The following is a 25,341-nucleotide window of genomic DNA, read 5'->3' as shown; positions in this document are numbered from 1 at the left end:
TTTAACTGTACATGCATACGGCCAATGTTCTCCAATTTTCTTTCAGGAGAGTATAAAACAATGCCATCGACCGTTAAGAATAGGGTTATGCGTAAATTAAAGGTCTCAATTGGGCCTGTTGTAAGGGTGTCGGTGCAATATTGCTTATCATATTTGAAACCATGGGCTGGATAAATCACATGTGAAGCCCCAGAATACCAATAATAAACAATCCATATACAGTCCACATGTGATGGTTATAAAAATCGGACAGACAGTGGTATACATCATTCATGCGTAAAGACTCATTTAAGCACCTTTATTAGCTAAAGATCAATGCGGCCTGGCTAGTGGCCTACCTGGATACCTTGTAAGTTGAGACGGCTCGGGTATGTTAGTCTGTGGGGGACGTAATAAGCATGGAATGCCTCGAGGACACAAGGTTTCCTCCAATATTGTTTAAAAATAGCAGCAACTCTTTAAAAAGGTAATCATATGTTGGACAGAACTGATTGAATAGTTTGAATGAATGAATGAATGATGGTTTTAAAGCCATTTTCCCCGCTACAGCGGGGGTTAGCCTTGCGGGCCCCATGACAATCATGGTTCCCTGTTTGAGGCAATGTTTTTATGGCCGGATGCCCTTCCTGACGCCAACCCTTGGTCACGCTTTTACGATGCGCAGGGATACGGTGTACCTATTCTAAATCGGGGTACACACCGGGATCATTCATCCCAGCAAGCTGGTACTCAATTTGCCGACCTCGGAAGGATGACAGGCTGAGTCAACCCCCCTGGCGTTAATTCAGCGATCGACCGGGATTCGAACCCAGGATCCTAGGATCCCAAGCCGGCACCCTAACTGCTAAGCCAACACCAGGCTGTTTGTGGTTAGAATATTATTTTTTACCACCGGTAAGTGTGCCCCACGCCATGCCTGCGATAAGATATTTATACACCTTAACACTGAGTTGGTCCAAGGTTGAAACCCCCCTGGGGATGGAGGGCATCAGATGAAGTCACTACAACTTCTGTCGTGTGACCATTAATCTCCCTGGAAGGTTTAGTTGAGATTGGATAAGTAACGACTGAATGTATCGTGGTCAGACAGACAGACAGATGTTATACACCGAATTGTGTATTTTAGTATGATACAGAAAAGTAGGTTATTGGGGGAGGAAGGGGGCTAAATGAGAGCATGTAGGTTCACAGACCGACAAAGGATCAAAGGAGAACAGAGAAATCTAGACATCTTCTGTGAGAAGCAAAAAGGAAAGGGGTGGGAAGGGTCAGGAAGAAGAGAAGAAGAGAGCAGGGATAGGATGAACAAAAAAGAACTTGTACATGAATCACTTTTAAACATGAATTACGACATTGATATTCAATGGACAAATACACAAGCCTGGTGTTGGCTTAGCGGTTAGGGTGCCAGTTTGGGATCCTTGGATCCTGGGTTCGAATCCCGGTCGATCGCTGAATTAACGCCAGGGGAGTTGACTCGGCTTGTGCCCCGCCCCCTGTATCTCGTTTTCTTCCGCCTCTGCTCCTTCTTTCTCAAATCCACGTTCTCGCTTGGAGACTTTTCCCGGATTGTTTTTTCATCGTTCTGTTTGGATATTGTTGGAATATGTTTAAACCGCAGCCGTGATGCTGACGCACCCCCCCCCCCCCCCCCCCAGAATTTACATGTTTTAAACGTTTCCCAGTGTGTACCCTGGTCAGAATAGGTACACCGTATCCCTGCGTGTCGTAAGAGACGACTAAGAGGGTTGGCGTCAGGAAGGGCATCCGGCCATAAAAACATTGCCTCAAAAAGAGAACCATGACAATCACAAGTACATATGGGCAGGGTGCAGCCCGAAGTGGAGATCGGTTTCTGAGGTTTGGGACATGGAATGTGGGGACAATGACAGGGAGATCAGGAGAAGTGGTGGAAGTATTGGTCAGAAGAAGAGTGGACATATGTTGTGTGCAAGAGACGAGATGGAAGGGAAGTGGTGTGAGAATGGTGAAGGGTAGGCAGGGACAGAAATACAAGTTTGTGTGGCAAGGGTGCCCGGAGGGCGTGAATGGTGTTGGTGTCCTGTTTTCTGAGGAGTTTGTAGACAGTGTGGTGAGTGTGACTAGAGTGAGTGATAGGTTGATGATGGTGAAAATGATGATTGGAAAGCTCTTGGTGAACGTCATCTCGGGATATGCTCCGCAGGTTGGTCGAAGCGATGAAGAGAAGGACAAGTTCTGGTGTGCGATAGAGAAGCTGATGGAAAACGTGAAAGATGAGGAAGTTGTTGTGGTGGGAGGAGACCTGAATGGACATGTGGGAAGGAGTATGGATGGTTTTGAGGGAGTTCATGGGGGTTACGGATATGGTGTGAGAAATGGAGAAGGTGAAAGGATTTTGGAGTTTGCTGATGGAGCTGATTTGTTGATTTGTAATACTCAGTTCCAGAAAGAGGACAATAAGCTTGTTACATACACGTCAGGTGGGTCGACGACAACCGTTGACTACCTGATGGTGCGTCGGCGAGATAGGGGGCACCTCCGGGACACAAAGGTGATCCCGGGGGAGGAGGCTGTTTCACAGCACCACTTGGTTGTCTGCGACATAAGGGTGAAAGGTGCGAGGAGAGCTCGGCGGGTGAAGTACCAACCGAGAATGAAGGTGTGGAGGTTGAAAGAGGTGACAGTAAGGGAGGCATTAAAAGAGAGGCTGAGTAGGGTAGAGGATGATGTGGTTGAGCTTGAAAGTGGTTGGATGTCAATGAAAGCTAGTCTGTTGGGAGCCGTTGGTGAGGTATGTGGATGGACAAAAGGACCACCGCGGCACTCGGAAACATGGTGGTGGGATGTTGAGGTTGGAAAGAGGATTGACGAGAAGAGGAAGAAGTTCAAAGAGTGGCAGAAGGCGAAGGGTACGGGAGCAGAAACAGCAGAGCATGAAAGTTATAAGGCAGCCAGGAAGGCTCCAAAGAAAGAGGTAGCAAAGGCGCAGGAGGCATGTAGGAAAATGTTCGGAGAACGCTTGGATTCGGAAGAGGGTCAGAAAGCAGTATTCAGGATTGCAAAGCAGATAGCGAAAGAGAGGTGTGATGTGATGGGGGTGAGTTGCTTGAAGGATGAAGTGGGACAAATCGTTGTCGACCCAGATGGAATTAAAGGAAGATGGAAAAGATATATGGAAATGCTGTTGAATACAGAGAATGAATGGGATGGCAACATAGAGAGTAACCCAGTTTTAGGACCGGCAGAGAAGATAACTGAGAAGGAAGTTGAGGAAGCGATAAAAGCAATGAAGAGTGGAAAAGCGGGAGGGCCGACGGGAGTTGTGGGAGATATGTTGAAGGCAGCAGGAAGTTGGGGTGTGAAGAGAATGACAGAGATCTGTAATCTGGTGGTGAAAGAAGGCCGCATTCCAGTGGATTGGGAACTGAGTACCCTCGTCCCTCTATACAAGGGGAAAGGTGACCCTCTGGAGTGTGGCTCATACCGAGCGATAAAGTTATTGGAGCATGGAATGAAGGTATTGGAAAGGGTGTTGGAGAGGAGGATAAGGAAGAAAGTGAAGATCGACGAAATGCAGTTTGGATTTATGCCAGGAAGAGGAACGACAGATGCGCTTTTCATTGTGATGCAGTTGCAGGAGAAGTACATGGATAAGAGGAAGAAGTTGTTTTTTGGGTTTGTTGATCTGGAGAAAGCATTCGGTAGGGTTCCACGCAAAGTATTGACATGGGCATTGAGGAAGTTAGGAGTGGAGGAATGGTTGATCAGAGTAGTGATGGCAATGTACAAAAGAGCACGCACAGCTGTAAGGACGAAGGACGGGAACAGTGGTGAGTTTGAGGTGAAGGTGGGAGTGCATCAGGGGTCGGTACTAAGTCCACTACTATTTGTAGCTGTGATGGAGGTGCTGGCTCAGACCGTAAAGGAGGGTTTACCGTGGGAGTTGTTGTATGCAGATGATCTGGTGTTGATTGCGGAAAGTATGGATGGACTGAAGGAAAAGATGAACAAGTGGAAGGAATGTATGGAGACAAAAGGTCTGAAGGTGAATATCGGAAAGACAAAGGTGATGGCAAGTGGTAAAGCATGTGGTGAGGTGGAAAGAACTGGGAAGTGGCCGTGTGCTGTGTGCAGGAAGGGTGTCGGAGTGAACTCCATTCAATGTACAATGTGTGCTGAGTGGGTTCATCAAAAATGTAGTGGTCTGAGAGGGTCATTAACCAGTGTGGCAGCTACATTCAAATGTAAGGTGTGCACAGAGGGAGCTGCAGATGGAGGAAATGTTGAGTTGGATCTTGGAGACGGCATGAAGCTGGAAGGTGTGAAAACATTTTGCTACCTCGGAGACATGCTGAATGGAGAAGGTGGATCAGACTCGGCAACGGTTGCTCGAGTGAGATGTGCATGGAAGAAGTTTCGGGAACTGAGTGGCGTGCTGATGAGGAGGAGAGTGTCGCTGAAGCTGAAGGGAAAGGTGTATGCTGCATGTGTGAGAAGTGTTATGATTTATGGGAGCGAGACATGGGTAATGAACGTAGAGCAGCAACGAAGGCTGGAAAGGGTGGAAATGCGAATGGTTCGATGGATGTGCGGAGTATCGTTGAGAGAGAGGTAGACAAATGATGAATTGCGAAAGATGATGGGAATATTGCCTGTGATTGATGCTGTGAAGAGGAACAGGTTGAGATGGTTTGGTCATGTATTGAGGAAGGATGAAAGTGACTGGTTGAGAAGAGTGATGGAAGTTAATGTAGAAGGAAGTAGAGGACGGGGAAGACCGAGAAAGACTTGGCTAAAGATGGTGGAAGAAGAAATGCGGGCAAGGGGGTTAACAAGGAGAGATGCAGAAAATAGGGCAAAATGGAGAAGATTGTCATGGGGACCGCAAGGCTAACCCCCGCTCTAGCAGGGAACATGGCCTTAAAATGCATGTTGTTGTTGTGTTGTTGTGGAGTTGACTCAGCCTGTCATCCTTCCGAGGTCGGCTAATTGAGTACCAGCTTGCTGGGATGAATGATCACGGTGTGTACCCCGACTTAGAATAGGTACACCGTATCCCTGCGCATCGAAAGAGCGTGACCAAGGGTTGGCGTCAGGAAAGGCATCCGGCCATAAAAACATTGCCTCAAACAGGGAACCATGATTGTCATGGGGCCCGCAAGGCTAACCCTCGCTCTCGTGGGGAAAATGGCCTTAAAACGATCATTCATTCATTTTTTCAAATACACGGTACATGACACTTGAGCCTGCATTTGGAGCATCGTGAAACATCAATTTGGATGGAGCTATGTAAAGAAGGCAGCTCGCTCGTTTGAAGTTTAGCTCGGAAGGCCGAAACAGTCGTTTCTTGCTTCCTGTGTTTGAACAGTCAAAATGACTGCTGAAATGGTTTTCGGTAGGAACAAGTTATTGGGTGACAGGATTCTTCCCTAACATGATCTCTGACCTTTGCCCTTTGACCTTGTGACCCCCAAATCTAATCAGTTCATCTTTACCTCATTATACATACATGTGCCAAGTTTGACTTAGATCTCTTTAGCCGTTCTAAAGTTATCGTGGTAACAAAAACCTATCGCGGACGGATGGACGGACAACCTAAAAACATGATGCCTCGGTCGACTTCGTCAATGGAGGCATAAAAACGGAGGATCAACAAATGGATATAACCTTATCATGGTCCATAACGTGGGTGATGTATCGTCCTAATTTCGGACATGAAGTCAATTCATGAAGTCAAAAGGAATCTCCCGCGATGAAGCTAACTCCGAGGGCCTCCCACTTACTCACCACAGGCAGGTTGGTGGTCTTTCTGTCTTCTACCGACTCCTCTCCGCCTTGCCGGTTCAAAAAAGTGGATCTGGGGTGAATTAACGGGGGTAGAAAAGATCAAGGTTTTGGATGGGGGAAGACGAGAGATGGTGGTGAACAGATGTTTTCAAGACCTGGAGGGAGGAGTGGGATTGAAGAGAGTGAGGGAGTTTGTTCCAGAGGCGGGAGAAAAGAGGAATGAAGGAGTGAAGGTGAGCAGAGAGCCTAGATTTTGGCAGTTTAACCATAAGAGGGTTGCAGGCAGATCTTGTGCGACCTGCAGGAATATTTGGGGGGACAGAGCACAGACAGAGCTCAGTTCATGTTTACATCATTCTACATAAGTGTACCAAATTTGGTCAGAATCCCATCGCTGGTTCACAAGTTATCGCGGTAACAGTATTTTTTTTACCTTACATGACCTCTGACCTTTGACCTCATGACCCCAAAATCTAATCAGTTAATCTTTACCTCATCTATCTATAATTGCAGTAATCTCTGTGTGTATGTTTGTTTGTCTGTGACCGCTGTTTCTCGACAACCACGGGTCCGATATACTTTAAACTTGCCAGGTATATTGCTGGGGACCCGAGGATGTGCCTTTTCAAGGTTTCATATTAATCGGACAAGTAGTTACCGAGCTATGTCCAAAAAACGATTCAACCAATCAGAGAGCAGCGAGTTATCACGTGTGCCGAACGTGGCGAACAGACTCTGCCTCGGACGGCACATTTGAGAGCGTATTCATTTATTTCACGTTGGCAAACTATGTTGGCGTTAAACTATGTTTTAAAACTAATTAAAACTAATTTGCGATTCTTTCGCTTTCCTGCGCGTTTGTGCACGCTATGGCGATTTCTTTACCAAACTCCGCAAGCCGTTCGCTTTGGACCAAACCATTTCATGTAAATAGAGGGGGGGGGGGATTGTCACCGTACTCGCAAGCCGTTCGCTTTGGACCAAACCATTTCATGTAAATAGAGGGGGGGGGGGGATTGTCACCGTACTCGCAAGCCGTTCGCTTTGGACCAAACCATTTCATGTAAATAGAGGGGGGGGATTGTCACCGTACTCGCAAGCCGTTCGCTTTGGACCAAACCATTTCATGTAAATAGAGGGGGGGGATATAATTTTAGATATCTATCTATAATTCCACTAATCTCTGTGTGTGTGTGTGTGTGTATGTCTGTGTGTGTGTTTGTTTGTCTGTGACCGCTGTTTCTCGACAACCACGGGTCCGATATACTTGCAACTTGCCAGGTATATTGCTGGGGACCCGAGGATGTGCCTTTTCAAGGTTTGAAATTAATCGGACAAGTAGTTACCGAGCTATGTCCAAAAAACGATTCAACCAATCAGAGAGCAGCGAGCTATCACGTGTGCCGAACGTGGCGAACAGACTCTGCCTCGGACGGCACATTTGAGAGCGTATTCATTTATTTCACGTTGGCAAACTATGTTGGCGTTAAACTATGTTTTAAAACTAATTAAAACTAATTTGCGATTCATCGTAACTGCGATTTGCGACCTTCCGGACAGTGAAGACTTCACTTCCGCAGCCAATCACAGAACGCGTTGTTGCGTAGGCGTGGCCGATGTGAGAGCGAGCCGAGCGCGTGCGCCATTACGGTTCGTAATTCGATTTCTTCCGGAGAAAATAATAATTTCTCGATTTCTTATGCGCATTATTTCTCCCAATTCAGTCAGAGCGAAGGGCGGAAGCGAAGAGCGTTGTTTTTTTTGTTTACGGGCGTACGGGCGTACGGGCGGGGTAGAGCGTACGGGTAGCGTTTTTTTTTTTTTTTGGCAAGGAACGGGCACCCACGTACGGGCATGCCCTAGTCTATCTATAATTCCAGTAATCTCTGTGTGTGTGTGTGTGTGTGTGTATGTGTGTATGTCTGTGTGTTTGTCTGTGACCGCTGTTTCTCGACAACCACGGGTCCGATATACTTGAAACTTGCCAGGTATATTGCTGGGGACCCGAGGATGTGCCTTTTCAAGGTTTCATATTAATCGGACAAGTAGTTACCGAGCTATGTCCAAAAAACGATTCAACCAATCAGAGAGCAGCGAGCTATCACGTGTGCCGAACGTGGCGAACAGACTCTGCCTCGGACGGCACATTTGAGAGCGTATTCATTTATTTCACGTTGGCAAACTATGTTGGCGTTAAACTATGTTTTAAAACTAATTAAAACTAATTTGCGATTCTTTCGCTTTCCTGCGCGTTTGTGCACGCTATGGCGATTTCTTTACCAAACTCCGCAAGCCGTTCGCTTTGGACCAAACCATTTCATGTAAATAGAGGGGGGGGATTGTCACCGTACTCGCAAGCCGATCGCTTTGGACCAAACCATTCCATGTAAATAGAGGGGGGGGGATTGTCACCGTACTCGCAAGCCGTTCGCTTTGGACCAAACAATTTCATGTAAATAGAGGGGGGGGATATAATTTTAGATATATATATAGTACGGGCATGCCCTAGTATATATAGTACGGGCATGCCCTAGTTATACATAATTGCAGCAAGTTTGACTAAGATCTCTTTAGCCGTTCTAAAGTTATCGCGGTAACAAAAACCTATCACGAACGGACAGACGGACAGCCGGATGTTCAACCCAAAAACATAATACCTCTGGCAACTTCGTCTTGAGCATAAGCATAACAATTGAGCATAAGCATAACAATTGAGCATAAGCATAACAATTGAGCATAAGCATAACAATTGAGCATAAGCATAACAATTGAGCATAAGCATAACAATTGAGCATAAGCATAACAATTGAGCATAAGCATAACAATTGAGCATGAGCATAAGCATAACAATTGAGCATAAGCATAACAATTGAGCATAAGCATAACAATTGAGCATAAGCATAACAATTGAGCATAAGCATAACAATTGAGCATAAGCATAACAATTGAGCATAAGCATAACAATTGAGCATAAGCATAACAATTGAGCATGAGCATAAGCATAACAATTGAGCATAAGCATAACAATTGAGCATAAGCATAACAATTGAGCATAAGCATAACAATTGAGCATAAGGATGAGCTGTACTACTTTTCCCCATTCATCATCAAATGCAAACTCGCAATGGACATTTATCATGCAGTTATCTCTGAACTTTCATCCCCATAGAGATTACCTTTCCCAAAGCTCCTGCATTATTTTATTTAAACGGATTACACCAATGATGGTAACCTGATCAAGTATAACGGTACGAGGACTGATGCACGTGCGTCTTTTGGTGGAGTACTTTGCAATTTCTGTGTAAGACGTATTTTAATCACCGTGACCGATTAATAGTCGCATGCTTCACTGCAGGTGAAAGAAAACAAAACGGATCAGGTTTGAAGTGTACCTGTGATCATGAACTGAAGTTAATTCACAAAACGGATTTACTTTTGACACGAGGAAAGCCGGAAATTGTTAGGCCTCCGTTGACGAAGTTGCCAGAGGTATTGTGTTTTTGGGTTGAACATCCGGCTGTCCGTCCGTCCGCGATAGGTTTTTGTTACCGCGATAACTTTAGATCGGCAAAAGAGATCTTCGTTAAACTTGCTGCAATTATGTATAACTAGGGCATGCCCGTACTATATATATATCTAAAAGTATATCCCCCCCCCCCCTCTATTTACATGCAATGGTTTGGTCCAAAGCTAACGGCTTGCGAGTACGGTGACAATCCCCCCCCCCTCTATTTACATGAAATGGTTTGGTCCAAAGCTAACGGCTAGCGGAGTTTGGTAAAGAAATCGCCATAGCGTGCACAAATGCGCAGGAAAGCGAAAGAATCGCAAATTAGTTTTAATTAGTTTTAAAACATAGTTTAACGCCAACATAGCGGCAACATAGTTTGCCAACGTGAAATAAATGAATACGCTCTGAAATGTGCCAAAAAAAAAAAAAAACGCTACCCGTACGCTCTACCCCGCCCGTACGCCCGTAAACAAAAAAAACAACGCTCTTCGCTTCCGCCCTTCGCTCTGACTGAATTGGGAGAAATAATGCGCATAAGAAATCGAGAAATTATTATTTTCTCCGGAAGAAATCGAATTACGTACCGTAATGGCGCACGCGCTGGGCTCAGCATCAGCTCGCTCTCACATCGGCCACGCCTACGCAATAACGCGTTCTGTGATTGGATGCCGGAAGTGCAGTCCTCACTGTCCGGAAGGTCGCAAATCGCAGTTACGATGAATCGCAAATTAGTTTTAATTAGTTTTAAAACATAGTTTAACGGCAACATAGTTTGCCGACGGGAAATAAATGAATACGCTCTCAAATGTGCCATCCGAGGCAGAGTGTGTTCGCCACGTTCGGCACACGCGATAGCTCGCTGCTCTCTGATTGGTTGAATCGTTTTTTGGACATAGCTCGGTAAGTAATTGTCCGATTAATATGAAACCTTGAAAAGGCACATCCTCGGGTCCCCAGCAATATACCTGGCAAGTTTCAAGTATATCGGACCGGTAGTTGTCGAGAAACAGCGGTCACAGACAAACAAACAAACAAACAAACATACACACAGAGATTAGTGGAATTATAGATAGACTAGGGCATGCCCGTACTATATATATATCTAAAAGTATATCCCCCCCCCTCTATTTACATGCAATGGTTTGGTCCAAAGCTAACGGCTTGCGAGTACGGTGACAATCCCCCCCCTCTATTTACATGAAATGGTTTGGTCCAAAGCTAACGGCTAGCGGAGTTTGGTAAAGAAATCGCATAGCGTGCACAAATGCGCAGGAAAGCGAAAGAATCGCAAATTAGTTTTAATTAGTTTTAAAACATAGTTTAACGCCAACATAGCGGCAACATAGTTTGCCAACGTGAAATAAATGAATACGCTCTCAAATGTGCCAAAAAAAAAAAAAAACGCTACCCGTACGCTCTACCCCGCCCGTACGCCCGTAAACAAAAAAAACAACGCTCTTCGCTTCCGCCCTTCGCTCTGACTGAATTGGGAGAAATAATGCGCATAAGAAATCGAGAAATTATTATTTTCTCCGGAAGAAATCGAATTACGTACCGTAATGGCGCACGCACTGGGCTCAGCATCAGCTCGCTCTCACATCGGCCACGCCTACGCAATAACGCGTTCTGTGATTGGATGCCGGAAGTGCAGTCCTCACTGTCCGGAAGGTCGCAAATCGCAGTTACGATGAATCGCAAATTAGTTTTAATTAGTTTTAAAACATAGTTTAACGGCAACATAGTTTGCCGACGGGAAATAAATGAATACGCTCTCAAATGTGCCATCCGAGGCAGAGTGTGTTCGCCACGTTCGGCACACGCGATAGCTCACTGCTCTCTGATTGGTTGAATCGTTTTTTGGACATAGCTCGGTAAGTAATTGTCCGATTAATATGAAACCTTGAAAAGGCACATCCTCGGGTCCCCAGCAATATACCTGGCAAGTTTCAAGTATATCGGACCGGTAGTTGTCGAGAAACAGCGGTCACAGACAAACAAACAAACAAACAAACATACACACAGAGATTAGTGGAATTATAGATAGACTAGGGCATGCCCGTACTATATATAAGCTAGGACGTGCCCGTACGTGGGTGCCCGTTCCTTGCCAAAAAAAAAAAAAAAAAAAAATTTGTGTAGGGGTGTGTGTGTGTAAACATCCTAGGGCGTGCCCGTACGTGGGTGCAAAAAAACATGCGTGCAAACAACAACAACAAAAAAAAACTTTGAAACCACGTGGCAGTAACGACCACAGAACCCCCCCCTCTATTTACATGAATGGTTTGGTCCATTCGCAACGACCACAGAACCCCCCCCCCCCCCCTCTATTTACATGAAATGGTTTGGTCCAAAGCGAACGGCTTGCGGTGTTTGGTAAAGAAATCGCCATAGCTCGGTAACTACTTGTCTGATTAATTTCAAACCTTGAAAAGGCACATCCTCGGGTCCCCAGCAATATACCTGGCAAGTTTCAAGTATATCGGACCGGTAGTTGTCGAGAAACAGCGGTCACAGACAAACATACACACATACACACATACACACATACAAACACACATACACACATACACACAGAGATTTTTTTTTTTTTTTTTTTTTTTTTTTTTGTATACTGAATCGAGGCTCGTGAAAGAGCTAACATTTACTTCACAAACAAATCAACCAGACAAACAAAATATATAAAAAGAGGGAGCGGAAAACAAGATGGGGAGAGAAGGTGAAGCACACAAACACAACATTTGAGAGCAGGGAGATGTGTGGAAGGGAGAGGGCTTGGGGGGAGGAGGCATGGGAAGGGGGGGGGGGGGGTGGAGGGAGAAGTATAAAACACAAGGACACCAATGACTTCCAGGACAGAAGTTGGTATTTCAAAAAAGTGGAATTGGGGTGAAATTAGCGGGGGTAGAAAAGATCAAGGTTTTGGATGGGGGAAGATAAGAGATGGTGGTGAACAGCTGTTTTAAAGACCTGGAGGGAGGAGAGGGATTGAAGAGAGTGAGGGAGTTTGTTCCAGAGGCGGGAGAAAAGAGGAATGAAGGAGTGAAGGTGAGCAGAGAGCCGAGATTTCGGCAGTTTAACCATCAGAGGGTTGCTGGCAGATCTTGTGCGACCTGTAGGAATATTTGGGGGACAGAGCACAGAGAGAGCTGGGGGAGCAAGGCCGGAGAAGAGTCGGTAGAAGACAGAAAGGCCACCTACCTGCCTGCGGTGAGTGAGTGAAAGGCCCTCAGAGATAGCTTCATCGCGGGAGATTCCAATGATTTTGAAAGCTTTGGATTCAACAGCGTGAAGCCGAGCCAGGTGTGAGGCAGGAGCACCAGCCCATAGGGGAGAACAGTATTCCATTGAGCTGCGGATGAAAGCCTTGTATGTGGTGAGGAGCTCAGGTGTGCCGAGGAAGGACTTCGCACGACGGAGGATGCCCAGTCGGCGACTGGCTTTGGAGGCCAGCTTGGAAATGTGGTTTTCCCAAGAAAGATCATGGCAGATAGTGAGACCCAAAAGCTTGAGTGACAGAACTTCTTGGAGAGGATTGTTGAGAAAGTAGATGGGAGGGTTGTCCAGTCGATCTTTTCGGAGAGACATAGTAAGAGAGTGAGATTTGTCAGGATTGAAAGACATGTTCCACTTGTTTGACCAGTCTGTGATTTTGTCCAGGTCTTCAGAGAGTGAGGAGGCTGCAGACTGCCGATCTGAGGGAAGAGGAATGGAGCGGCAGAGAGTGGAGTCATCAGCAAAGAGATAGAGAGGATTTTCCAGAGAGTCAGAGAGATCATTGATAAAGACCAGAAAAAGCACAGGGCCCAGCACACTTCCTTGGGGAACTCCAGCCTGAACAGGAAGGGGAGATGAGAGAAATCCATTCAGGGCCACACGTTGACTACGACCAGAGAGGAAGTCCGCAAGCCATGCATGGAGATTTCCATGGATACCATAGGAGGAGAGTTTGGTGAGCAGAGCTGGGTGCCAGACCGTATCAAAGGCCCTTGATATGTCAAGGGAGACAGCTCTGATTTCCTGTTTGGCATTGAGGACCTCCATCCATTGTTGAGACAGCAGAAGCAGCATGTCCAGAGTAGAGTGACCTGGTCTGAAACCAAATTGATGATCAGAGATCAAGCCATTGGAGAAGAGGAAAGATTTCATATCCGAAGCAATGATGGATTCCATGACTTTGCTGATAATTGGGAGCAGGCTGATTGGTCTGTAGTTGCAAGGATCTGTTTTTGCACCTTTTTTGTGTAAAGCGGTAATGTTAGCTGATTTCCAGGATGCTGGCAGATGACCTTGAGCAAAAGATAGGGTGAAAAGAACAGAGAGAGGGTGAGATAGAGCGGCAGAGCAGGATTTTAGGACCCGTGGGCTGATGCCGTCTGGTCCAGTTGCAGAATCAGAGTCGAGGTTTGACACAAACTCCTCCACCTTGTCAGGAGAGAAGGACACAGAGTCCAGGAGCAGTTGGGTTCGACTGGGAAAGGTGGGAACAGAGAGAGATGGGTTTGGGACTAAGGATTTTGAGGCGAACACAGAGTTGAGGCATTCGGCTTTGTCACGTGCGATGTCAACTGTGTGGCCATTTGAGGTAAGGGAGGGGATGGAGGGGGAACAAACACCAGAAACGGATTTGACCAGACGCCACCAGGATTTGGAGGAAGGAGACAGGTTTGAGAGTTCATTCTTGAGTGAGGAGAGATAGTGCTTCCTGGCACTCCTGAGGGTAGACACACACTTGTTCCGAGCTTGGTGGAAGGAACTGAGATTTCCTTCAGTTGGATTAGCCTTCCAAGAGGCAAAGGCAAGTTGTTTCAGGGCAACTGCCTCACCACAAGATTCAGTGTACCATGGACGGGAGGAAGGGTAAGACAATTGAAGGCGAGATGGGATAAATCTGTGCATGAGAGAGATCAGTTTGCTTTGGAAGAATTCCCAGGAAGAATTGATGTCAGAGGCAGTGGAGATGGGAGACCAATCCAGACGATTGATGGCTGCTTGAAGACCGTCCCAGTCGGCCTGAGTGAAATGCCAGACTCGTCGACGCTGAGGAGGCTCTCTGAGAATGGCCAGAGAGATGTCCACTTTGACAAGCACATGATCAGAAGAACCGATTGGAGCAGAAGAAGAGCAGCAGACATTAGCAGGGAAGTTTGTCATCACCAAGTCTAGAAGAGAAGATACTCCATTGGCTGAGATCCGGGTCGGGAAATTGACAGATTGTGTCAATCCCAGTGAGTCACAGAAGTCCTTTGCTGAGGTGCCATGACTAGTGAGAGAGGAACCCACACCCAACCAGGTGGCATGATGACAGTTGAAGTCACCACATATGAGGAAGAGAGAGTTGGGATGAGTGGATAGAAGTTGGTGATTGGATTTTGATGAACTGATTAGATTTTGGGGTCATGAGGTCAAAGGTCACAGGTCATGTTAGGTAAAAAAAATATATACGGTTACCGCGATAACCTGTGAACCAGTGATGGGATTCTGACCAAATTTGGTACAATTATGTAGAATGATGGAAAGATGAACTGATTAGATTTTGGGGTCAAGAGGTCAAAGGTCAAAGTCTGTAATAGGTCTATGACTTGAGAACGGCTGAAGTGATCTAATTCAAACTTAGTACAAGTATTATAATGCTGTAAAGGTTAAGTGATTAGATTTTGGGGTGAAAGGTCAAAGTCTGTAATAGGTCTACAACTTGAGAACGGCCAAAGTGATCTAATTCAAACTTGGTACAGGCATGTATAATGCTGTAAAGGTTAAGTGATTCGATTTTGGGGTCAAAGGTCAAAGTCTGTAATAGGTCTATAACTTGAGAATGGCTGAAGTGATCTAATTCAAACTTAGTACAGGTTTGTATAATGTTGTAAAGATTAAATGATTCGATTTTGGGGTAATAGGTCAAAGGTCAAAGTCTGTAATAGGTCTATAACTCGAGAGTGGATGAAGTGATCTTATGCAAACTTGGTACAGATATGTATAATGATGTAAACATTAACTGATGAGATTTTGGGGATCCCGAGGTCAAAGGCCAAAGGGCAGAGGTCATGTCAGGTAAAAATGTGAGACTTGTGAACAGCTGAAGGTATTTTCATTAAAACTTGGTACAGGTATGTATAATGATGTAAACATGAACCGATTAAATTTTGGGATTAATAGGTCAAAGGTGAGAGGTCATGTCAGGTAAAAATGTGCTGACTTGGGCACAGCTGAATGGATTTAAATCAAACTTGATACAAGTATTATAATAATGTGGGCGAAGGTGTCGAAGAGTCGTTTTAGTTTTCTTTGTTTTAGCCAATTTTAAAATTACATACGTTCCTGTATGCCTGCCATCCCTTTCCACATTTGTCCGACTTCTCTCCCATGCTTGGATGATTTCACGTAAAAAAATAAGACATTCAAAAAGAATTAACCTTTTTAGTGACACACTTTCAGACAGACAACCCAAAAACATATTACCTCTGGCCACCTTTGGGTGCAGAGGCATAAAAATAACCATTTTAGTGAATCATTTTAATTTCACATCTTTATTGCTGTGTGTGGGTCATCTCTAACTTTGTAGTCCAGCTCGCCAAGAACTAAAAGGGTTTATACACCGCCTCAACATTTTCCCTTGTGATACTTCATTCCTTTTTTTGCCACAGCATTACCTTTGCATAATTTTGAGTGAGTAGTTTTTATAATTTGTACTTTTTGTCTGTTTTTAATGACAAATAGTTTTAATTCCACATGTTTATCGTGTTTGTGTGGCCCATGGAACTCTGTTGTCCGGGACAGCGAGAATCGATACACCGCCTCAAATGCAAACTCGCAATAAAACCTTTGACCATTGTTACCTTGTGATACCTCATTCCCTCTTTTACCACAGCCTTGCATTTATATACTTCTGAGTGAGTGTTTTTTATAGTTTGTACTTTATGTGACATGTTTTGCACACTCACTTTTTCCCCTTCAACTTATATGTTTTAAAATGTGGATTTTTCCACGGGTATCACTAGTTATAGTATGATAATGAGTTGTGCCTGTTGTGGTGTGGTTGTGTACCTGTCTTGAATCCAGTGTGGTGGTTGATGATGGGACGGCAGAGTCCTTGGCCTTGGTGGAGGCCCAACAGGTAGCGGTGATGCTTGGACTAACGGCAGCAGAATGGAAGGTCTTGAAGGATGAGGTTTGGATGCGTGGAGAGCTGGAATATTCCTACAATCAACAGGTGGGAGTATTGAGAAGAACCTTATATTGCCCTCCATGGCTTGGCACTTCCTCTCGTTGTGCCGTCTACGTATGCCGATTTCTACACACGTGGTTATTTATATGTAAAACCGAGCATGGAAGCTGATCTGGCTAAACATTGTTGCACCACCGGACAGAGAAAACAAACAAGACGCGTGCAGCGACATCCAAATAAATAATAGTTGCCATGGAACAGCAATTTGGTAATTTCGAAATTTGACTCATCAAGTGTTTTACATGATTGACAGTTGTGCATAACAAATTTGGTTGATACATTTTCTCATTATGGCCGAATGGGTGCATTGCATGTTTCGGATGGCCTTGGTCCTTTGACTAAGTTTGACCAAACCTTCCTCACATATACAAGACATGCGTGTGAATAAGCTGTGTAAGTTTCAATTTGATATCTTGAAAAATTACTGACGTATAATCTATCTATAATTCCAGTAATCTCTGTATGTGTGTTTGTTTGTTTGTTTGTTTGTCTGTGACCGCTGTTTCTCGACAACCACGGGTCCGATATACTTTAAACTTGCCAGGTATATTGCTGGGGACCCGAGGATGTGCCTTTTCAAGGTTTCATATTAATCGGACAATTACTTACCGAGCTATGTCCAAAAAACGATTCAACCAATCAGAGAGCAGCGAGCTATCGCGTGTGCCGAACGTGGCGAACACACTCTGCCTCGGACGGCACATTTGAGAGCGTATTCATTTATTTCACGTTGGCAAACTATGTTGCCGCTATGTTGGCGTTAAACTATGTTTTAAAACTAATTAAAACCATTTCATGTAAATAGAGGGGGGGGATTGTCACTGTACTCGCAAGCCGTTCGCCGTTCACTTTGGCGTTGCGAATGGACCAAAACATTTCATGGACCAAACCATTTCATGTAAAGCGTTCGCCGTTCGCTTTGGCGTTGCGAATGGACCAAAACATTTCATGAACCAAACCATTTCATGTAAATAGAGGGGGGGGATTGTCACCGTACTCGCACCCACGTACCCACGTACCCACGTACGGGCATTGCACCCACGTACGGGCATGCCCTAGTAATAATAAATTCACAAAAAGCCCATTTATTTATGATGGGGTGAAATTGTCATGGAAACCGTTGACATGTCAAAAAGGCTAAATTTATCATTCTGATTTTTGGTGAACCAGGTCTGTGACACAATATGCAAATCTTGTTCAAATTTCAAGATAATAGGATTAAAATTATTTTTTGTGACCTTGAGCTGTGACCCTTTGAGCCTTTTACCTCAAAAACAATATGCTTCTAGGTTTTGATTGTTGAACCAATTCAGTGACCCAATATGCAATTTCTGTTCAATCTACCAGTACCAGGGTACCCACCCTCCGCATGGCTGGAGATTGCGCATTACTTGCAGAAAAAGTGTAGTCTGTATATTGCAAGAAGACTATCGATATGTATGTGGTGTGCATCTAAAGGGGTCTAACGGGTCTAAGGTGCTATCGCGGTATAAAGGTCTAAAGGGTCCATGATGGTTTATAGGGGTTTAAAGGGGTCCAAATATATAAAGCGTATTTCCAATAGTACTTCAGGTCGAAATGTCGAAGGATCAAGGGGTCAAAGCGGTCTAAAGGTTGTAAATGTCTTCAGGAGTCCAGGGTGTCGAAAAGGTCTTTAGGGGTCTCAAAGGTCTTTAGTGATCTGAAGTATCTAAATGGATCTAAGGGTTCTAAGCCGTCAAGGGATCTAAGCGGTCTAAAGGGTCTTAAAAGGTCCAAATAGTCTAAAAGGTGTAAGGGTGTGTTCCAACTTTAGCTGCAGGTCTAAAGGGTCTTTAGGGTATAAAGGGTCTTACAACTCTATGGGGTCCATATGGTCTTATGGTTCTAAAGGGTCTAACAAGGTCTTAGATTGCTAGAGTACAATGGGTCTTAGGTTTCAAAGGATCTAATGGTTCTAATGGGGTCTATAGGCTATAAGCGGTCTTCAGGGTCCAAGGGTTTCAACTGGGTCTGAGGGAGTCTTATACTTCTAAAGGGTTTTATGGGATTTGGGGGTCTATAGAGAGGCTAAGGGTCTACAATTGCTTCGGGGTCTTAAGTGTCCAAAGGTTCTGAAAGGTGTTGGGGTTCTTAAGTGTCTTGGCAGTCTTGATGGGGTCTAAAAGGTATAAAGGGTCAATGGGGTCTAGGCAGGCTATAAGGTCAATGTATCTAAGGGGTCTAAAGGATATGTTTCAACAGTAGTTACTGGTCAAAGGGATCCAAACGGTCCAAACAGGGTTTAATGAGTCTCAGGGTCAAGGGGTGTAAAGGTCTTCAGGACTTGATTCCTGCTTCAATTTGCAAATTTTAATCGTGCCGATATAGTTTGTACTTTATAGTCACGCGTAACACCATACTTTGTCGCAAGAAAAACCTTTGTCGTTCTATGGGTGCTTAAAAACCGATTTTTGACGGTTTATGATTTATTTATTTTTGAAAAACCCATTTTACATAAAAACGGTTGACGCAGGTTTAAGATTCCAGCCACAGAAAAAATGGGCCAAAGGAGTGCAGCTTTTGAAGGTTAACAAGAATGACCTATTAAATAAAATTGTTTGTAGCTTTTATGATGAAATGAATTTTCGTTTTTAATCATTAATTTTATGATTACAATCGTGTCTGTAAAAAATAATAAATAAATAAATAAAAACGTGTATCATCAACAGACTTTGATTCCCTTTCAAAGTTAAGCTGCCTTCTTATAAATGAAGAGAATGCAAATTCCAAGCGTTTGCACGAACCATTACTCCGATCAAGTGTCGGGAAAAAGTATTTAAATCATCATTCGCTACGTAGTGTGTGTGCATCGATGGACGGATGCTCCTTCTTATTTCATTAGGAGCATTGGGCCGCCGAGGCAGCTTAATTGGCTCGGGAGCACAATCCTGGAGGGGTTGCCACTCCGACGCAGGAAGTCGGGCAGGAATTTTGTCATGGTGCTGGCGATGGTGCACCTGCTCTTCGTGGAGGACACAGTGGGATCTTTAACGTCCAAATACTAATGCCGGCAGACACCCCAGGGCGCCAAGTTTAATGACCATCCGAGGGACAACATTCCAACCCAGGCTAGACAATTTAGCGGTGTACGCATAGGCCATCCTGCCAGCTCACGTAATGTGTACCTTGTGTTTCAAATTGAGTTTTGTTGGATGCAATGTACAAAATCGATAACAGGAAATAGGGAGGAGGATGCAGTTCAGTTTATCTTTTGGAATGACCAGTGCCTTAAAACTAATTAATTACAAAAAAATATGTATATCATTAAAAATGGGCAACAATATGAAGAAGATGAAGAGTTTTTGTTAATTAGGTCACCACCTGACAAAGGTAGGTCTAGGACACTAATCAAATATCAGGTGCACAACTTCCGTGCAGGTCAACTATTATGATGCAAGAACATATTGGAAATCCAAGCGGTCTTTGAAATTCCACATCTCACTATAATTCACCAAATGTCCGTCCGTCTGTCTGTCCATTCAAAGTTACCGCAAAATCTGCTGAACCGATCGCAACGATATTTTGGGTGGGTAATCCTGGGATCTCCAGGAGTAAAATAGGCTATATTGTTGTCCCAATTTCAGCTTTGGTCACCAGCATTCTCAGGTTTGGACTCCTGCATAACATTCGCGTTCGCATAACGTTCATTGTGACGATATTTCCATTGTGACGATGTTGTTTTCCCGGGTGCCGCACAAACGGCTGCACCGATCGCTGCACAGCTGCACCGATCGGACTCGGTGACCTCGGACAAAGACCTTTTATAAGGACACGGGTTGAATCCCTGCTTGAGAGAATTCCAACCCCCTCCCCGCGATCACGGCCATCTCTCCAACTCACAATCCCACGAGATATGCGGAAAGGATGACCCAAAACCAATATAAACATCATTAAACATCATTCGTATATAAACATCATTAAAAGTAAATAATGACCTCGGCCAAAGTTCAAACGACGTTTAATCTCTACATGAGAGAACTCCACATAGCTATTTGGGAGGTGTATATGCTAACAGATCGCTGTCTCCATCGATCTTGCCAAGGCCAAAACACCTATCGGCTCAAAATCCTTTTAACTGTTGATTTGGTAGTTTTTACAATGAAGGAAACACGTATCGGGAGTACATACGACATCGGGAGTACTAACTGCACGCGTCTTCAGTAACCATAAAAAATAACCACCTTTAGAGGCCATTTTTCCCCGCAAGCGGGGGTTGGCCTTTTTCGGGAACCGTGGTTGTTGTTGTTTTTCGGTCCCCTTTTTGAAGCAATGTTTTACGGCCGGATGCCCTTCCTGACGCCAACCCTTTTTGCCGCCTTTAACGACAAACAGGGAATTACCAGTGAACTGGTCCTCAATTTAGCCGACCTCTGAAGGATGACAGGCTGAGTCAACCCCCCTGGCGTTAATTCAGCGATCGACCGGGATTCGAACCCAGGATCCTAGGATCCTAAGTTGACACCCTAGCCGCTAGCCCAACACCAGGGATTCAGTCTTCAGTATCAAGCTTAAATCTCTCATGGCAGATCTGAAGAGCGGAATGCTTTGAGAAATGGTGGGCTACTTCGGCATGAAGGAGGATCAGAAACGTGGACTGCCACATCCTGCTGATACTTGCTCCCGCATGACGTTATTTTCCCGGGTGCCGCACAAATGGCTGCACCGATCGAGATTTAATGGATGTTTATATAAATCGTTTAAAATTTTAAAAAGCCTTCAATTTCTGATTTTTTGCCTTTTCATTTGGGCCTCCCAATTGAAGCCCCGCCCATAGGGTACCGTTGCTAGTTGGCAAAATTGCGCAATGACAAAAAAAGGTTGTTTTTTTTTAGACCGACATTTGATCTTGACCTTTAACCCAGAGGGTATTACGTAAATTACGCATAAGTATGTCTTACTCCAGGCTATCTAGGGAGGGCAATTTCGTTCTCATCGGACAAACCTTAGTTGTTATTTGTAAAAATGTTTAAATGTCTATAATTGGGTCATGACCTCAAATAGGTCAGTGTCATAAAACAATATTTCATTATCGATGAAATTATCGATGCAAAATTTCCTTACAAAAGCCCCAACTGGATTCGTGATGCAGCTCAGAAATTGGAAAAAAAGGAAGTGAAGGAAAAAAAACCCATAAATGGTGGTTTCGTACTTCTTTGGGGTCTGAGAAACTCTGGGGTATCATTAATAATTAGGGGCACTAATTGTGGAAACAAACCCTACAACAGGTATAAGCCTTCTCCTATCCTATAGGTGGAGGCTTGAAAAGACAGAGCAGGTCACGTGGTAAGAATGTTTATCACCATGCAACATTTGCACAATTCCGTCCACTGGGAGTCGAGGACCAATGGTGCAGCAAAGAGCAGAAAGGCGTTGCAGAAGAATCTCGACTGCACAGACTGGTCTCGTTCTCTGTCGTGCGCTTTAATCTTACCCCTGGGGACGTTTTTGTCCTTTTTCGTTCCACTTGCATCAATAATGCACAGTCGGTGTGTATTTTGTAGTGTGTATTAGCTGGTATTTTGTTTCACTGCTTTGTGCATTTGTCAGTTCCACGATCCTGTTGCGGATCCTCTCTGGAACGTAGTCGCTGCCCTCTGCTGCAAGGCGAGCTCATTTCGTCGTTTCAATCTCTCCTTTTGCCTCAAGAAACAGCTTCATCATCAAGGTTTTCTCTTATACACTTTCTCTTATACACGTTCTCTTATACACTTTCTCTTATACACTTTCTCTTATACACTTTCTCTTATACACTTTCTCTTATACACTTTCTCTTATACACTTTCTCTTATACACTTTCTCTTATACAAAAACAGCTCTCTTATACACTTTCTGTTATACACTTTCTGTTATACACTTTCCCTTATACACTTTCTCTTATACACTTTCTCTTATACACTTTTTCTTATACGCTTTCCCTTATACACTTTCTCTTATACACTTTCTCTTATACAAAAACAGCTCTCTTATACACTTTCTGTTATACACTTTCTGTTATACACTTTCTCTTATACACTTTCTCTTATACACTTTCTCTTATACACTTTCTCTTGTACAAAAACAGCTCTCTTATACACTTTCTGTTATACACTTTCTGTTATACACTTTCCCTTATACACTTTCCCTTATACACTTTCTCTTATACACTTTCTCTTATACACTTTTTCTTATACGCTTTCCCTTATACACTTTCTCTTATACACTTTCTCTTATACACTTTCTCTTATACGCTTTCTCTTATACACTTTCTCTTATACACTTTCTCTTATACACTTTCTCTTATACACTTTCTCTTATACACTTTCTCTTATACACTTTTTCTTATACACTTTCTCTTATACACTTTCTCTTATACACTTTCTCTTATACACTTTCTCTTATACACTTTCCCTTATACACTTTCCCTTATACACTTTCCCTTATACACTTTCCCTTATACACTTTCTCTTATACACTTTCTCTTATACACTTTCCCTTATACACTTTCCCTTATACACTTTCCCTTATACACTTTCCCTTATACACTTTCCCTTATACACTTTCTCTTATACACTTTCTCTTATACACTTTCTCTTATACACTCTCTCTTATACAAAAACAGCTCTCTTATACACTTTCTGTTATACACTTTCTCTTATACACTTTCTCTTATACACTTTCCCTCATACACTTTCTCTTATACACTTTCTCTTATACAAAAACAGCTCTCTTATACACTTTCCCTTATACACTTTCTCTTATACACTTTCCCTCATACACTTTCTCTTATACACTTTCCCTTATACACTTGCCCTTATACACTTTCCCTTATACACTTTCTCTTATACAAAAACAGCTCTTATACACTTTCTGTTATACACTTTCCCTTATACACTTTCTCTTATACAAAAACAGCTCTTATACACTTTCTGTTATACACTTTCTCTTATACACTTTCTCTTATACACTTTCTCTTATACACTTTCCCTTATACACTTTCTCTTATACACTTTCCCTAATACACTTTCCCTTATACACTTTCTCTTATACACTTTCTCTTATACACTTTCTCTTATACACTTTCTCTTATACACTTTCTCTTATACACTTTCTCTTATACACTTTCCCTTATACACTTTCTCTTATACACTTTCTCTTATACACTTTCTCTTATACACTTTCTCTTATACACTTTCTCTTATACACTTTCCCTTATACACTTTCTCTTATACACTTTCTCTTATACACGTTCTCTTATACACTTTCTCTTATACACTTTCTCTTATACAAAAACAGCTCTTATACAGTTTCCCTTATACACTTTCCCTTATACACTTTCTCTTATACAAAAACAGCTCTTATACACTTTCTGTTATACACTTTCTCTTATACACTTTCTCTTATACACTTTCTCTTCTACACTTTCTCTTATACAAAAACAGCTTTCTTCTACACTTTCCCTTATACACTTTCTCTTATACAAAAACAGCTCTCTTCTACACTTTCCCTTATACACTTTCTCTTATACAAAAACAGCTCTCTTATACACTTTCTGTTGTACACTTTCTGTTATACACTTTCTCTTATACACTTTCTCTTATACACTTTCTCTTATACACTTTCTCTTATACACTTTCTGTTATACACTTTCTCTTATACACTTTCTCTTATACACTTTCTCTTATACACTTTCTGTTATACACTTTCTCTTATACACTTTCTCTTATACGCTTTCTGTTATACACTTTCTCTTATACACTTTCTCTTATACACTTTCTCTTATACACTTTCTGTTATACACTTTCTCTTATACACTTTCTCTCATACACTTTCTCTTATACAAAAACAGCTTTCTCTTATACACTTTCTATTATACACTTTCTCTTATACACTTTCTGTTATACACTTTCTCTTATACACTTTCTCTTATACACTTTCTCTTATACACTTTCTGTTATACACTTTCTCTTATACACTTTCTCTTATACACTTTCTCTTATACACTTTCTGTTATACACTTTCTCTTATACACTTTCTGTTATACACTTTCTCTTATACACTTTCTCTTATACACTTTCTCTTATACACTTTCTCTTATACACTTTCTGTTATACACTTTCTGTTATACACTTTCTCTTATACACTTTCTGTTATACACTTTCTCTTATACACTTTCTCTTATACACTTTCTCTTATACACTTTCTGTTATACACTTTCTCTTATACACTTTCTCTTATGCACTTTCTCTTATACACTTTCTGTTATACACTTTCTCTCATACACTTTCTGTTATACACTTTCTGTTATACACTTTCTCTCATACACTTTCTCTTATACACTTTCTCTTATACACTTTCTCTTATACACTTTCTGTTATACACTTTCTCTTATACACTTTCTCTTATACACTTTCTCTTATACACTTTCTGTTATACACTTTCTCTTATACACTTTCTGTTATACACTTTCTCTTATACACTTTCTCTTATACACTTTCTCTTATACACTTTCTCTTATACACTTTCTCTTATACACTTTCTGTTATACACTTTCTCTTATACACTTTCTCTTATACACTTTCTGTTATACACTTTCTCTTCTACACTTTCCCTTATACACTTTCTCTTATACACTTTCTCTTATACAAAAACAGCTTTCTCTTATACACTTTCTGTTATACACTTTCCCTTATACACTTTCCCTTATACACTTTCTCTTATACACTTTCTGTTATACACTTTCTCTTATACACTTTCTCTTATACACTTTCTGTTATACACTTTCTCTTATACACTTTCTCTTATGCACTTTCTCTTATACACTTTCTGTTATACACTTTCT

At 42.9% G+C, this 25,341-nt stretch overlaps 1 protein-coding gene across 1 annotated transcript in view; it reads left to right on the top strand.

Annotated features, from left to right (window-relative positions):
* LOC144892909 (CST complex subunit CTC1-like) overlaps window positions 1–25,341 on the top strand; it is an 85,181-nt gene that overhangs the window by 46,936 nt on the left and 12,904 nt on the right. Inside the window, exons 7-8 of the mRNA XM_078781380.1 lie at window positions 16,337–16,487; window positions 22,071–22,188. Coding sequence (XP_078637506.1) covers window positions 16,337–16,487; window positions 22,071–22,188 — 269 coding nt within the window. The remainder of the gene's footprint in view (window positions 1–16,336; window positions 16,488–22,070; window positions 22,189–25,341) is intronic.

The sequence above is a fragment of the Myxine glutinosa genome, chromosome 7 (genome assembly GCF_964187855.1).
Source record: "Myxine glutinosa chromosome 7, kmMyxGlut1.1, whole genome shotgun sequence".
NCBI classification, from domain to species: domain Eukaryota; kingdom Metazoa; phylum Chordata; class Myxini; order Myxiniformes; family Myxinidae; genus Myxine; species Myxine glutinosa.
Note: the sequence above shows the minus strand (reverse complement) of the source record. Positions and strands in the feature narration are given on the sequence as shown.